At 39.3% G+C, this 16,150-nt stretch overlaps 1 protein-coding gene across 1 annotated transcript in view; it reads right to left on the bottom strand.

Moving 5' to 3' along the window:
- DPP10 (dipeptidyl peptidase like 10) overlaps positions 1-16,150 on the bottom strand; it is an 800,722-nt gene that overhangs the window by 618,788 nt on the left and 165,784 nt on the right. The window contains exon 2 of the mRNA XM_005898074.2: positions 4,226-4,340. Within this exon, the coding sequence (XP_005898136.1) occupies positions 4,226-4,340 (115 nt within the window). The remainder of the gene's footprint in view (positions 1-4,225; positions 4,341-16,150) is intronic.

The following is a 16,150-nucleotide window of genomic DNA, read 5'->3' on the forward strand; positions in this document are numbered from 1 at the left end:
ATTTCCCATGAAGTGATGGGACCGGATGCCATGATCTTAGTTTTCTGAATGTTGAGCTTTAAGCCAACTTTTTCACTCTCTACTTTCACTTTCATCTAGAGGCTTTTTAGTTCCTCTTCACTTTCTGCCATAAGGGTGGTGTCATCTGCATTTCTGAGGTTATTGATATTTCTTCCTGCAATCTTGATTCCAGCTTGTGCTTCTTCCAGTCCAGCGTTTCTCATGATGTACTCTGCATATAAGTTAAATAAACAGAGTAACAATATACAGCCTTGACGTACTCCTTTTCCTATTTGGAACCAGTCTGTTGTTCCATGTCCAGTTCTAACTGCTGCTTCCTGACCTGCATATAGGTTTCTCAAGAGGCAGGTCAGGTGGTCTGGTATTCCCATCTCTTTCAGAATTTTCCACAGTTTATTGTGATCCACACAGTCAAAGGCTTTGGCATAGTCAATAAAGCAGAAATAGATGTTTTTCTGGAACTCTCTTGCTTTTTCCATGATCCAGCGGATGTTGGCAATTTGATCTCTGGTTCCTCTGCCTTTTCTAAAAACAGCTTGCACATCAGGAAGTTCACGGTTCACATATTGCTTAAGCCTGACTTGGAGAATTTTGAGCATTACTTTACTAGCGTGTGAGATGAGTGAACTGTGCGGTAGTTTGAGCATTCTTTGGCATTTCTTTGCCTTTCCAGGCTGGGAGATGGTAAACAATCGTATGCATAGCTGTAGGAGTCCGGGTAAACTTGTCAGGCGAGTTAGAGAGCTATCTGAGGGGTTTGGATTTAAACACTCCTAATGCCCAGGAACTTATTAACTGGAGCTGTAAGTTAATTCTTTATCAGAGAGAGCGAGATGGTGGTGGGGGACAGCCCCAACTAAAGTCAAAGTTGAGAGCACAAAGCAGTAAAGTAGGCAGACTCTGGTTTTTGGGGGTAGATGCTCGAGAATTTCCAGGGGGACTCCTGAGGCTCGATCCCGCCTTTGTGTATGTCAAGCCTCCTTCTTCATGACCTTTGCCACAGATGGAGGTCCTCACTCTGGCTCCCGGCAAAAACTGACCTTTTCCAGTCCTGTGGCCACTGCTGAGTTTTCCAAATTTGCTGGCATATTGAATGCAGCACTTTTACAGCATCATCTTTCAGGATTTGGAATAGCTCTACTGGAATTCCACCACCTCCACTAGCTTTGTTCATAGTGATGCTTTCCAAGGCCCACTTGAATTCACATTCCAGGATGTCTGGCTCTAGGTCAGTGATCACACCATCGTAATTATCTGGGTTGTGAAGCTCTTTTTTGTACAGTTCTTCTGTGTATTCTTGCCATGTCTTCTTAATATCTTCTGCTACTGTTAGGTCCATACCATTTCTGTCCTATATCGAGCCCATCTTTGCATGAAATGTTCCTTTGGTATCTCTGATTTCCTTGAAGAGATCCCTAGTCTTTCCCATTCTGTTGTTTTCTTCTATTTCATTGCATTGATTGCTGAAGAAGGCTTTCTTATCTCTTCTTGCTAGTCTTTGGAACTCTGCATTCAGATGCTTATATCTTTCCTTTTCTCCTTTGCTTTTCGCTTCTCTTCTTTTCACAGCTATTTGTAAGGCCTCCCCAGACAGCCATTTTCCTTTTTTGCATTTCTTTTCCATGGGGATGGCCTTGATCCCTGTCTCCTGTACAATGTCACGAACCTCATTCCATAGTTCATCAGGCACTGTATCTATCAGATCTAGTCCCTTAAATTTATTTCTCACTTTCACTGTATAATCATAAGGGATTTGATTTAGGTCATACCTGAATGGTCTAGTGGTTTTCCCTACTTTCTTCAATTTAAGTCTGAATTTGGCAATAAGGAGTTCATGGTCTGAGCCACAGTCAGCTCCTGGTCTTGTTTTTGCTGACTATATAGAGCTTCTCCATCTTTGGCTGCAAAGAATATAATCAATCTGATTTCGGTGTTGACCATCTGGTGATGTCCATGTATAGAGTCTTCTCTTGTGTTGTTGGAAGTGGGTGTTTATTATGACCAGGGCATTTTCTTGGCAGAACTCTATTAGTCTTTGCCTTGCTTCATTCCATATTCCAAGGCCAAAGTTGCCTGTTACTCCAGGTGTTTCTTGACTTCCTACTTTTGCATTCCAGTCCCCTATAATAAAAAGGACATCTTTTTGGGTGTTAGTTCTAAGAGGTCTTGTAGGTCTTCATAGAACCGTTCAACTTCAGCTTCTTCAGCGTTACTGGTTGGGGCATAGACTTGGATTACTGTGATATTGAATGGTTTGCCTTGGAAATGAACAGAGATCATTCTGTCGTTCTTGAGATTGCATCCAAGTACTGCATTTCGGACTCTTTTGTTGACCATCATGGCTACTCCATTTCTTCTGAGGGATTCCTGCCCACAGTAGTAGATATAATGTTTAACTATTAGCCAATTTCACAAAACTAGTTCTGTTAGATCCAGAATTCAAACCAAAGTGTATCTTATGTAAACTCTTGCTTTAATAAATGAATAAGTGCATGACAAAATAAATGCAACCATCCTGTATTTTTATTACTGGGGCAAGTTGGGAAGGGTTTTGCAGAGTGAGTAACCAACCCTATAGGTCTTTGTTATACCAATATCCCAAAGACACCAAAGTATCACTGTGGCCTCAAAGAGTCAACAACTAGGAAAAGGATACTAGACTCAGACAGAAAAAAATTAAGGAGAAACACAGAGGCATTTTATGAAACTAATTTCTTCCATTTGGTTAACAGTCACCAATAGAAGCAGTTAAGGCATGTCATTCAGTTTTTAATAATTATGTCAAAATTTCTATGTTTAAGTGAAACACTGCACCAAACATAAGCTCATTTTCCTTTAACAAAGATTCTTGGCAACTGGCAACAACTCATAGCCATCACACCATTCATTACACTGTCTTGCAGATGCACAAATGAGGCTGTAAGAGAAAATTCCTAAGGAGAATGATAGATAAACCAGTTCTTATCAGGAATGTTTTTTCTATCTTTGTTTAAAATTCTCTTTCCCTCCTCTTTCCTCTTTCCTGATTCCCTCAAATTCTTTCTCCAGCTCTTCATATGTTAAATAAAAACTATGAACTAAATTTTTGGAAATCTATATATTTGGAACAATGGATACTGCAATTTGTATAATTAGCCACAATAATTAGTTGACTAAATGAACCTGTGAAAGAGGTCATTTTGTTAATCAAATATTGTACATGAGGAGATAAATTCAACATTTTTAAAGGGTTTGTAAATAACAAAACTGGGACAGGAAGTGAAGTTATAAATACATAGTCTTTAACAACAGGCTGTAACTGCATAATTTGGACTAGCTTTATCTATTTTTGGACTAGTTATAGGTATAAGAAATGATTATTTTTTATAATGCTGAGCCTTATACAGTGACCAGTCTTTGAGCAAGCTAGTTGGATGGGTTGTAGCACCATGACAAAATTTTTTGTTCCTGGAAGGCAGTTTGTGAGTTTAAAATGTGAGCAGCCTTTCTCTGCCTTCTATAATAGCACCTACCAAAGAGCAGTAAAATTCCAAGTACTGAAATAAATACCAGTGAAGAATTAAACATACTGATAATTTACATAATAGAATTCAACCATTTAATATAAAGAACAAAATTTAAAGAGTAATGCAAGAGCAGCTTGGAGAGTATCTTTAGACAGAAACTAGGAATGTAAAAACAACAGAGAAAGAAGAGAGGAAGAAATTTGAGGTATCATACTCAGAGGCTTAGCTCATTTTCTTTTGATCTAAATCTCTTTGTCCATCACATCCTCCCTTCCCACCATCAATACAGTTGAGCTATCTCCTACATATGGAAACTTCCAGACTCTACTCCCTCATCTCCATTTGCAATAAAAGTCAAATATGCTCCACATTTATTAAAGTAACAATCATAATAAGTCTCTCAGTAGCAATAGAGACCAAAGATCTCCTTAGCATTCCATTCCATATATATATATATATATATATATATATACACACACACACACATATATTTTATATTCCAATGTCCCCAAAATATCTTGCATGATATTTAAACCACAGAATGACTGTGCCATTTGCAAAATGTCTGGTTATGCATTTTTTTATTCCAACCAATGTTAATGTGTCCTAAGATACCATATAAGATTATCCTCTTTAGATATTTCAATGTGAAATTATCATCCACAATACCACCATAAGAGAGTAAAAAAACAGATTACCTGGGGTTAAGAGGATGACTGACATAGTGATGAGTGAGCATACAACTAAAATCACCAGCAGGGCAATAGCAATTCCCTTCCAGTTTCTCTGTGGAGGGCTGTTACTTCCCAGTTCCTACAGAGAGAGAAAAAAAAGAAGTTTCATAATTATACATGTTCCAAGAAAAATGTATTCATAAAGGAATGATTCAGTGCATGGAAGAATCACAGTTTGAAAACTGATTAGAATCCTTTTCCTCTTCAGTGGCTCATTTAATTATTCAAAGGTGCATGTATTATAAATGGCTATCTTATGAGGGGCAATCTTACTTCTCCAAGAGATAAACCAGCAGAGCTTTATGCCTGCTGTCCAAAATGTGGATGGCATTAAAATACATTGACTATAAACACTAGAATGATTGCCAAAATACTCTGCAAAATAATATGGAAATAAAGTGTGCCCATTTACATTTTTCTTGCTACAATGGACCCTACAATGAGGATTTAAATATTAATATTCCTGAAGCACTATAGACTACTTTTTTAACTGGTAAAGGGGTAAAAAAAGATTAGTGATGGGAAAATAATTCAAAATCCCCCCTCAATGCAGACCGGTGCACATTAGTCAATATAAAAAGTCCTCTTTTACCACTACTCATAAAAATCAAGAGGATGTAGTAACTAAATTAAACAATTGCTTCCATAGCAATAGATAACAACATCTTCTCCCTGGGCAGCACGCATAATATTGGCAAGAAGGTATGACTGACAGAGAAGGAGAAACTTGAGCATCTTTTACTATATGCATAGTAAAACTTTACAATTTTCAGATCTGTGTTCCATTCTGTTGACTAGAAATATATGAGCATCATTCACCAAAGTAAAGCATAGACCACCCTGATTTGAAATACATGCCAGATTTTCTTTACAATAAAGTTTATAAAACACTAAGTTTCTTGTTTCTTTCTCCCTACCCCAATTCCCAATTTATTTTACTCCATTCCCAATAAAACCTTCTTTATTGAAAAATAGTCAAATGATTTGGGGACAAATGAAACAAAACATAAAGGTTTCCAGTTCACAGTGTATACACAAATCATCCAAGAAGCCCCAGTCTTTCTTTAAAAAAGATAAGTAAAATATGATATAAACATTTGATAAACTATAAATGGGTTATTGTGACTCACAGTTTAAAGCACTGAAGCCAATTTTCACATAGTGACAGTGGCACTCAATTCTGCCATAAACTCTTTGGACTTAAAAACTAGGTCCTAAATAAATGCTAGAATAAACCATGCATAGAGGGTGTTTTCTTAATGTTTACCCCTTCTCAGATCAGTACATTTAGGTTTGTCTTTCATTCTGATGAACCAAATCCAGCAGAAGTCAATCTCACTCCTTTTTCTAAAATGGTTCACGCCACACCTCTTGTTCATGCTTATTAATGCTTACTGTTCAATACCTCTACCCCTCCTGCATTTTGGTTAGAATTTCCATTTATAAACTTATTCCATATAAGTTGAGACAGCAGATTATCAAATCATTAGCATTAAAGTAACAACATTAAGCAGAGAAGGCAATGGCACCCCACTCCAGCACTCTTGCCTGGAAAATCCCATGGGCAGAGGAGCCTGGTGGGCTGCAGTCCATGGGGTCACTAAGAGATGGACACGACTGAGCGACTTCACTTTCACTTTTCACTTTCATGCATTGGAGAAGGAAATGACAACCCACTCCAGTGTTCTTGCCTGGAGAATCCCAGGGACGGGGGAGCCTGGCGGGAGGCCATCTATGGGGTTGCACAGAGTCAGACACAACTAAAGCGACATAGCAGCAGCAGCAGCAGCAGCAGCAGCAACATCAAGACAAACAATACAGTTTCCCAGGTTGCTCAGTGGTAAAGAATCTGCTTGCCAATGGAGGACACACGGGTTTGATCCCTGGTCCGAGAAGGTCCCACATACCACGGAGCAACTAAATTGGTGTGGCACCACTACTGAGTCTGTGCTCTAGAGCCCATGCTCCACAACAAGAGAAGGCACAGCAATGAGAAGCCTGTGCATTACAACTAGAGAGCAGTCCCCGCTCACCACAACTAGAGAGAAACCTGTGCAGCAGCAAAGAAAGACCCAGAACAACCAAAAATAAATTTAAAAAAAGACAAGTAATAGTTGTCCCAGACCAGAAACACTTTTCTGGAATGCAATGTGACTGAAGGTTGATAGGTCAATTTCTTTGTTAGAATCTGTGCGATGTGATGAACAGTTATTTTCCATATGAAGGTTCTACTTAAGACTACTCACAGGGCTTCCCAGGTGGCTTAGTTGTTAAGAATCCATCTGACAGTGCAGGAGAGACAGGTTCAATCTACCCCAGTATTCTTCCCTGGACAGAGAAGCCTGATGGGCTACACAGTCCATGAGGTTACAAGGAGTCAGTCACAACCGAGCTCACATGCACAAGTCAGGTAAGACTACTCTGAAGTAAGAGTGACAGATCAGAGATGCAATGCTCTATGTATTAATAGAACCCTGTGTGTGTATGCATGCTAAGTCACTTCAGACCCTGACTCTTTGCAACTCTATGGACTGTAGCCCACCAGGCTCTCTGTCCATGGGATCTCCAGGCAAGAATACTGGAGTGGGTTGTCATACTCTTCTCCATGGGATCTACTCAACTCAGGGATCAAGCCCACATCTCTTACTTCTCCTGCATTGGCAAGTAAGTTCTTTCCACTAGCACCACCTGGGAAGCCTTGAAAAGAAGGCTAAGATGGGCAAAAAGTTGTGAAATACTCATCTCAAGAACTAAGACAATGAAAAAAGGGGCAACAAACAATAAGAAGTGAGTATCTTGGCCAACAATCACAAGCACTGCCACATTTATTAACTCAAGGGGATGTGTAGGAAAAGGGAAAAAGAGTAACTGTAAGCAATTATAACCGACTGTTCAGTCCAATAAAGGAATCTTGAGAAGGAAATGGCAACCCATTCCAGTACTCTTGCCTGGAAAATCCTGTGGACAGAGGAGCCCCGTAGGCTACAGCCCATGGGGTTGCAAAGAGTCAGACACGACTGAGCGACTTCACTTTCACTTTCAAAAGAATCAAGAGGAAATTACAATTTTATATCTACTGATTCTGATTTTGATTCACTAACTGAAACTGAAGGCAAATAACCAGAAAAATGACTTCAGAGTGAGTTTTTTGGTTTTTGAACATGATATGACTATAATGTCTACCAAACACTGTCTAACAGAAATAATAGATATCTTATGTGTTTGGGTACTGTACTAGACACTTTATAATCACAATCTCATAAAATCCTCACAATAAATAAGTAAAGGTACTATTATTTTGACAAATTTGCACATCAAAAAATGAGATTTAGAGAGATCAATAACAATTACATTCACTCTTAATGAGTAGAATATCTCAAGTTCCAACCCATAAAAGTCTAAGTTCAGAAACCCTGCTCACCCAATAATATGCTGTTCTAGAAGTAAATATTTCTTGAAGCAGTCCATAAACCAATAAATCAAGGAATAATTTGAGCCTCTACATATTTGAAAATTTCACAGTTTTATAAACACTTTTCTGAATTCTGTAATGCTTTCAAATAAATTCATATTTTCCCTAATGGCATAGTAAAAAAATATATACCATTTTAAAAATTGTAAAACATACTTGAGTAAAAAATATTTATCTGGTGTTCATAAAGAGATACACATAAGAATGTCAGGCTCCTCTAAAAATGACCCATCACTACCTAAGGCATCTTCAAGTCCCTGCTTAGGAAAGCAGACTTAATGAACTCTTACTCTCATTCCCTCTTTTCATCCATCTTAAATTCATTACCATTATAATATTTCTCAATCTTGGTTTCTTTTACATCACTTTATTCCACAAAGCCTTTGAATGTTTTTATGTTATCTAAAAAATTAAGTGCAAATGTGACAGTCTAGAATAATAATTGTCTAAAGCCAAGATGATGCTGTGCAGGTGCTGCACTCAATATGCCAGCAGATTTGGAAAACTCAGCAGTGGCCACAGGACTGGAAAAGGTCAGTTTTCATCCTAATCCCAAAGAAAAGCAATGCCAAAGAATGCTCAAACTACCACACAATTGCACTCATCTAATACACTAGTAAACTAATGCTCAAAATTCTCCAAGCCAGGCTTCAGCAGTGCATGAACCATGGACTTCCAGATGTTCCAGCTGGTTTTAGAAAAGGCAGAGGAACGAGAGATCAAATTGCCAACATCCGCTTGATCATCAAAAAAGCAAGAGAGTTCCAGAAAAACATCTATTTCTGCTTTATTGACTATGCCAAAGCCTTTGACTGCATGGATCACAATAAACTGTGGACAATTCTGAAAGAGATGGGAATACCAGACCACCTGCCTCTTGAGAAACCTATATGCAGGTCAGGAAGCAACAGTTAGAACTGGACATGGAACAACAGACTGGTTCCAAATAGGAAAAGGAGTACATCAAGGCTGTGTATTGTCACCCTGCTTATTTAACTTATATGTAGAGTACATCATGACAAATGCTGGGCTGGAAGAAGCACAAGCTGGAATCTAGATTGCTGGGAGAAATATCAATAACCTCAGAAACGCAGATGACACCACCCTTATGGCAGAAAGTGAAGAAGAACTAAAGAGCCTCTTGATGAAAGTGAAAGAGGAGAGTGAAAAAGTTGGCTTAAAGCTCAACATCAGAAAACTAAGATCATGGCATCTGGTCCCATCATTTCATGGCAAACAGATGGGGAAATAACGGAAACAGTGACAGACTTTATTTTTGGGGGGCTCCAAAATCACTACAGATGGTGACTACAGCCATGAAACTAAAAGATGCTAGCTCCTTGGAAGAAAAGTTATGACCAATCTAGACAGCATATTGAAAAGCAGAGACATTACTTTGCCAACAAAGGTCCATCTCGTCAAAGCTATGGTTTTCCCAGTAGTTATGTATGGATATGTTAGTTGGACTATAAAGAAAGCTGAGCACCTAAGAATTGGTGCTTTTGAACTGTAGAGTTGGAGAAGACTCTTGAGAGTCCCTTGGGCTGCAAGGAGATCCAACCAGTCCATCCTGAAGGAAATCAGTCCTGAATATTCATTGGAAGGACTGATGCTGAAGCTAAAACTCCAATACATTAGCCACCTAACGCGAAGAGCTGACTCATTTGAAAAGACCCTGATGCTGGGAAACATTGAAGGCTGGAGGAGAAGGGGACAACAGAGGATGAGATGGTTGGATGGCATTACCGATGTGATGGACATGAGTTTGAGTAAACTCCGGGAGCTGGTGATGGACAGGGAGGCCTGGCTTGCTGCAGTCCATGGGATCACTGAGAGTTGGACATGACTGAGCAACTGTACTGATTGATATATAATTTCTTTGTGCAAAACAAGGTAAAAAAAGCTAAACCAGCAAAGCCAACTTTCTAAAAATTAAGAAAAAGGAATATAAATGTATGGGTATGCTCAATTGCCAAGTCACTTTTGACCCTTTACTACCCCAGGGACTATAGCCTGCCAGGCTCCTCTGCCCATTGGTTTTCCAGGCAAGAATACTGGAGTAGATTGCTATTTCCTTCTCCAGGTGATTTTTCTGACCAAGGGATCAAACGTGCATCTTCTGCATTAGCATGCAGATTCTTTACCACTCATCCACCTGGAAAGTCCCAAAAGAATATAAATGTATATAATAAATATGTCACTGACTCAGTGGACATGAGTTTGAGTAGGCTCCAGGAGTTGGTGGTAATATTAGTAATGAAAATTAGTAATGAAAATATAACTGTAGAAATTATTTTTCATACTTAATTTGTAATTTAATGCTGATAATACCTACCGCTTCTTAAAATTGCCCATTATGCTTGCAGACATTCACAAGTTTCTAATTTATCATCCATCTCCAATTAAAAGACTATGTCAAGTGAAGTGCACAGTTTTGGTAAATGAACACAAGTTATATATTTTTTAAAAATGATATATTTTACAGCTTCATGTTACCAGTGTACATGAGGCAGTGTTGAGTTAGTGCGACTCATAGTGTGACCTACAGACCACAGCATCAACACCTGGAAATATTAGAAATACAAGGCAAGAGTCTTTATTGCTATTTGCTTTATTATTTTAAAAACATTCTCATTTGGTTTTATTTGTTCACCATTAATTTGTTTATAAAAGAAGTAGCAATTATCCCAATTGTAATTTGGCATTCATCACTCCCTGATAATTATGTTTGTTTGTGACACACTTCTACATGGATCACCATTAAATTAGAAACAAAACAAACATGACAGCTATCAGCAATGTGTTTTTCAGTAATATTTTCACAATATGATTTATAGGTTTGACAGATCTCCTAAGATTCTGAACCTGTTTAGACTTCAAAACCACAAGTAGAACTGTAAAACATCAATTAAAAAAGCAAACAAACAAATCTGCTATCAGCAAGATGGCAGACTAGGATGTTCCAGGCCTTCATGGAAACACCAAGTAAATAACAATGGACTGATTAAAATAGCATTATAGGAACTCTAAACCAGCTAAGGATCTGTAGCAACCAAGCAAATATCCAACCATGAAAAAGCCATACTTAAAAAGGCGGGATATGTCATGGCATGTCTGAATGCCCTATTTCCCTCGCTGGCATAGTACGGTACGCTCAGGAGGAAGGGACTCAATTCCCAGTTCCTTTCTTCAGATGGAAGAAATGGGCAGGAATTGTTTGCATGCTCCGGCCTATCTGTGTGCTACCTGAGAGACTGGTTTCTGTCTTGCCTGAAAGAAGTAGCAGCAATAGCTTAGATCTCATGTCGAAGGCATGGAAGGCCACAGAGGCTTCCATGGTGAATGAAAACTGCAGGAGGTCTGTAGACAAACAGAATTTGAGGAAAATAGATTATCTGCTTAGAAATAAACTATAATACTCAACACCTTAAGATAAAGCTAGGGTGAAACCATTAGAGAAATCAAGACATTTTAAAAGAACCATATATACTGGGAAATGGTGGGAAGTGGGGAAGGAAGAATGTAGGGTGGGGGGCATGGACACACAGGTCTAGGGAAGACAAATGCAAAAAAAACCTAAAAATATGTTGAAGTTTCCTGCTTAACTGATTAGAGAACATCTTCCTCTGCAAAAATCCAGTCTCTAATGACTGGAAGAAGTGGCTATTTATTCAAATGCCCAGTTTTAAACAAAAGACCACAGTCTTACAGAAAAAGAAAAAGGAAAACATGGTCCAGTCAGAGAACAAAATATATCTCTAGAAATTAACTGTAAAATAACAGGTTCTGGACTTACTACAGAGAGACTTTAAAACAGCTATTAGAAATATGCTCTATGAGCAATAGCAATGGTTTTCTCAGCAGAAAATTTGCAGGCCAGAAACAGTGGGATAATATATTTAAAGGACTAAAAGAAAAAACTATCAACCACAAAAAATCTATGTCCAGCAAAAACATTCTTTGAAAATGAGGGTAAAATTAAGACATTGCCAGATAAATAAAAGGTGAAAGATTTCAATGCCTCTAGACATGCCCCACAACAAAGGCTAAAGGGAGTCATTCAAGCTGAAACAAAAGAACAATAATTTGAAGTCAGATGAAAACGCAAAGCAACCCATAAGGGTAAATAAGAAGACAAACAAAAAAATAGTATTTTTGTAATTTGGGCTGCCAATTCCACACTTTATCTTAAATTTTATAGAATTTGAAGACATCCCTGGAGACTCATGGTAAACAATTCAGCTCAGTTCACTTCAGTCACTCAGTCGTGTCCGACTCTTTGCGACCCCATGAATCGCAGCACGCCAGGCTTCCCTGTCCATCACCAACTCAAGGAGTCCACCCAAACACATATCCATTGAGTTGGTGATGCCATACAACCATCTCATACTCTGTCGTCTCCTACTCCTCTTGCCCTCAATCTTTCCCAGTATCAGGGTCTTTTCCAATGAGTCAGCTCTTTGTATCAGGTGGACAAAGTATTGGAGTTTCAGCTCCAACATCAGTCCTTCGAATGAAGAGCCAGGACTGATTTCCTTTAGGATGGACTGGTTGGATCTCCTTGCAGTCTGAGGGACTCTCAAGAGTCTTCTCCAGCACCACAGTTCAAAAGCATCTATTCTTCAGTGCTCAGCTTTCTTTATAGCCTAACTCCCACATCTAAACTTGACCACTGGAAAAACCATAGCCTTGACTAGACAGATCTTTGTTGGCAAAGTAATGTCTCTGCTTTTTAATATGCTGTCTAGGTTGGTCATAACTTTCCCTCCAAGGAGTAAGCATCTTAATTTCATGGCTGCAGTCACCATTCACAGTGATTTTGGAGCCCCGAATAATAAAGTCTGACACTGTTTCCCCATCTATTTGCCATGAAGTGATGGGACTGGATGCCATGATCTTAGTTTTCTGATGTTGAGCTTTAAGCCAACTTTTTCACTCTCCTTTTTCACTTTAATCAGGAGGCTCTTTAGTTCTTCTTCACTTTCTGCCATAAGGGTGGTGTCATCTGCATATCTGAGGTTATTGATATTTCTCCCAGCAATCTAGATTCCAGCTTGTGCTTCTTCCAGCCCAGCGTTTCTCATGATGTACTCTGCATATAAGTTAAATAAGTAGGGTGACAATATACAGCCTTGATGTACTCCTTTTCCTATTTGGAACCAGTCTGTTGTTCCATGTCCAGTTCTAACTGTTGCTTCCTGACCTGCACACAGATTTCTCAAGAGGCAGGTCAGGTGGTCTGATATTTCCATCTCTTTCAGAATTTTCCACAGTTTATTGTGATCCACACAGTCAAAGGCTTTGGCATAGTCAATAAAGCAGAAATAGATGTTTTTATGGAACTCTCATGCCTTTTTGATGATCCAGCAGATGTTGGCAATTTGATCTCAGGTTCCTCTGCCTTTTCTAAAACCAGCTTGAATATCTAGAATTTTATGATTCATGTATTGCTGAAGCCTGGCTTGGAGAATTTTGAGCATTACTTTACTAGAGTGTAAGATGACTGCAATTGTGCAGTAGTTTGAGCATTCTTTGGCATTGCCTTTCTTTGGGATTGGAATGAAAACTGACCTTTTCCAGTCCTGTGGCCACTGCTGAGTTTTCCAAATTTGCTGGCATACTGAGTGCAGCACTTTCACAGCATCATCTTTCAGGATTTGAAATAGTTCAACTGGAATTTCATCACCTCCACTAGCTTTGTTCATAGTGATGCTTCCTAAGGCCCACTTGACTTCACATCCATGATGTCTGGCTCTAGGAGAGGGATCACATCATTGTGATTATGTGGGTCGTGAAGATCTTTTTTGTAGAGTTCTGTGTATTCCTGCCACCTCTTCTTAATATCGTCTGCTTCTGTTAGGTCCTTACCATTTCTGTACTTTATTGAGCCCATCTTTGCATAAAATGTTTCCTTGGTATCTCTAATTTTCTTGAAGAGTTCTCTAGTCTTTCCCACTCTATTGTTTTCCTCTATTTGTTTGCATTGATCGCTGAGGAAGGCTTTCTTATCTCTCCTTGCTATTCTTTGGAACTCTGCACTCAAATGGGTATATCTTTCCTTTTCTCCTTTGCTTTTTGTTTCCCTTCTTTTTCACAGCTATTTGTAAGGCCTCCTCAGACAGCCATTTTGCTTTTTTGCATTTCTTTTTCTTGGGGATGGTCTTAATCCCTGTCTCCTGTATAATGTCATGAACCTCATTCCATAGTTCATCAGGCACACTATCAGATCTAGTCCCTTAAATCTCTTTCTCATTTCCACTGTATAGTCATAAGAGATTTGATTTAGGTCATACCTAAATGGTCTAGTGGTTTTCTTCACTTTCTTCAATTTCAGTCTGAATTTGGCAATAAGGAGTTCATGATCTGAGCCACAGTCAGCTCCCAGTCTTGTTTTTGCTCACTGTATAGAGCTTCTCCATCTTTGTCTACAAAGAATATAATCAATCTGATTTTGGCTTCAACTATCTGGTGATGTCCATGTATAGGATCTTCTCTTTTGTTGTTGGAAGAGGGTGTTTGCTATGACCAGTCTGTTCTCTTGGCAGAACTCTATTAGCCTTTGCCCTGCTTCATTCTGTACTCCAAGGCCAAATTTGCCTGTTATTCCAGGTGTTTCTTGACTTCCTACTTTTGCATTCCAGGCCCCTATAATGAAAAGGATATCTTTTGGGGGTGTTAGTTCTAAAAGGTCTTGTAGGTCTTCATAAAAGTGTTCAACTTCAGCTTCTTCAGCGTTACTAGTCAGGACATAGACTTGGATTACCATGATACCGAATGGTTTGCCTTGGAAATGAACAGAGATCATTCTGTCGTTTTTGAGATTGCATCCAAGTACTGCATTTTGGACTCTTTTGTTGACCATCATGGCTACTCCATTTCTTCTAAGGGATTCCTGTTCACAATAGTAGATATAATGGTCATCTGAGTTAAATTCACCCATTCCAGTCCATCTTCATTCACTGATTCCTAGAATGTCGACGTTCACTCTTGTCATCTGTTTGACCACTTCCAATTTGCCTTGATTCATGGACCCAACATTCCAGGTTCCTATGCAATATTGCTTTTTACAGCACTTAACCTTGCTTCTATCACCAGTCCCATACACAACTGGGTGTTGCTTTTGCTTTGGCTCCATCCCTTCATTCTTTCTGGAGTTATTTTTCCACTGATCTCCAGTAGTATACTGGGCACCTACCGACCTGGGGAGTTCATCTTTCAGGGTCCTATCTTTTTGCCTTTTCATACTGTTCATGGGGTTCTCAAGGCAAGGATACTGAAGGGGTTTGCCATTCCCTTCTCCAGTGGACCACATTCTGTCAGACCTCTCCACCATGACCCATCCGTCTTGGATGGCTCCACAGCACAGGCAGCTAAGACAGTGCACAAACGCAGCTGTGAGGAGCTACCCCACATCCAGGAGGTCAGGGGCAGCAGCTGGGAGGAGCTATTCCACATGCGAGGTCAGTGGTGGTGACCAGGAGGAGCTACCCCACCCCCGATGTCAGGGCATATGGCAGGGAGGAGCTACCTCATGTCCAAGGTAAGCAGCAGAGGCTGCACTTTGCTGGAGCAGCTGTGAAGAGATAACCCACATCCAAGGTAAGCGAAAACCAAGTAAGATGGTAGGCACTGAGAGAGGGCATCAGAGGGCAGACAGACTGAAACCACAATCACATGGAAAACAATCTGCCTGCAATGCAGGAGACCCAGCTTCAATCCCTGGGTTGGGAAGATTCCCTGGAGAAGGAAATGGCAATCCACTCCAGTATTCTTGCCTGGAGAATCCCCATGGACAGAGGAACCTGGCAGGCTATAGTGCATGGGTTCGCAGAGTTAGACATGACTGAGCCACTAACACACACACACATAGAATTTGAAAAACAAAAGATAAAGATTGTCTGTGTTAATTGACACACAATATAAATATGTAATTGTTATCATTTATGTAAAATAGGAAAGAGGGAACTGTAAGAGTCATTTTGATATCTGTCTGTATGTGGGCAGTCATTGTTTAATGGGTATGGAGTTTCAGTTAAGAAGACAAGAAAGTTCTAAAGATATATGTTAATGTAGGCTGCACAATGGTATGAATGCACTTCATACCAGTTAGAGTGGTACCACTCTTATTACCAAAGAGAGTAGCACACTTAAAAATTATAGTGGTAAGTTTCATGTTATGCATATTTTGCCACAGATTTAGAAATGTACATGATAGCAGCAGATATATTAAGTGACTTTAGAAAGTTTTAGTGTCCAAAGAAAGAAAACCACATAACTTTGCTGTAGGGCATCTAAGATCACTTGAAGGATGTAGGAATCACTGAATCGCTCTTAAGCAAGATTCAATATGGAAAAAAATGTTCATCTTCCTAGATTAAACTAAAAATTTAAAGCAGTCCCCAAAAAACAAAACTCTA

This window comes from Bos mutus, chromosome 2, assembly GCF_027580195.1.
Source record: "Bos mutus isolate GX-2022 chromosome 2, NWIPB_WYAK_1.1, whole genome shotgun sequence".
Classification (NCBI taxonomy): domain Eukaryota; kingdom Metazoa; phylum Chordata; class Mammalia; order Artiodactyla; family Bovidae; genus Bos; species Bos mutus.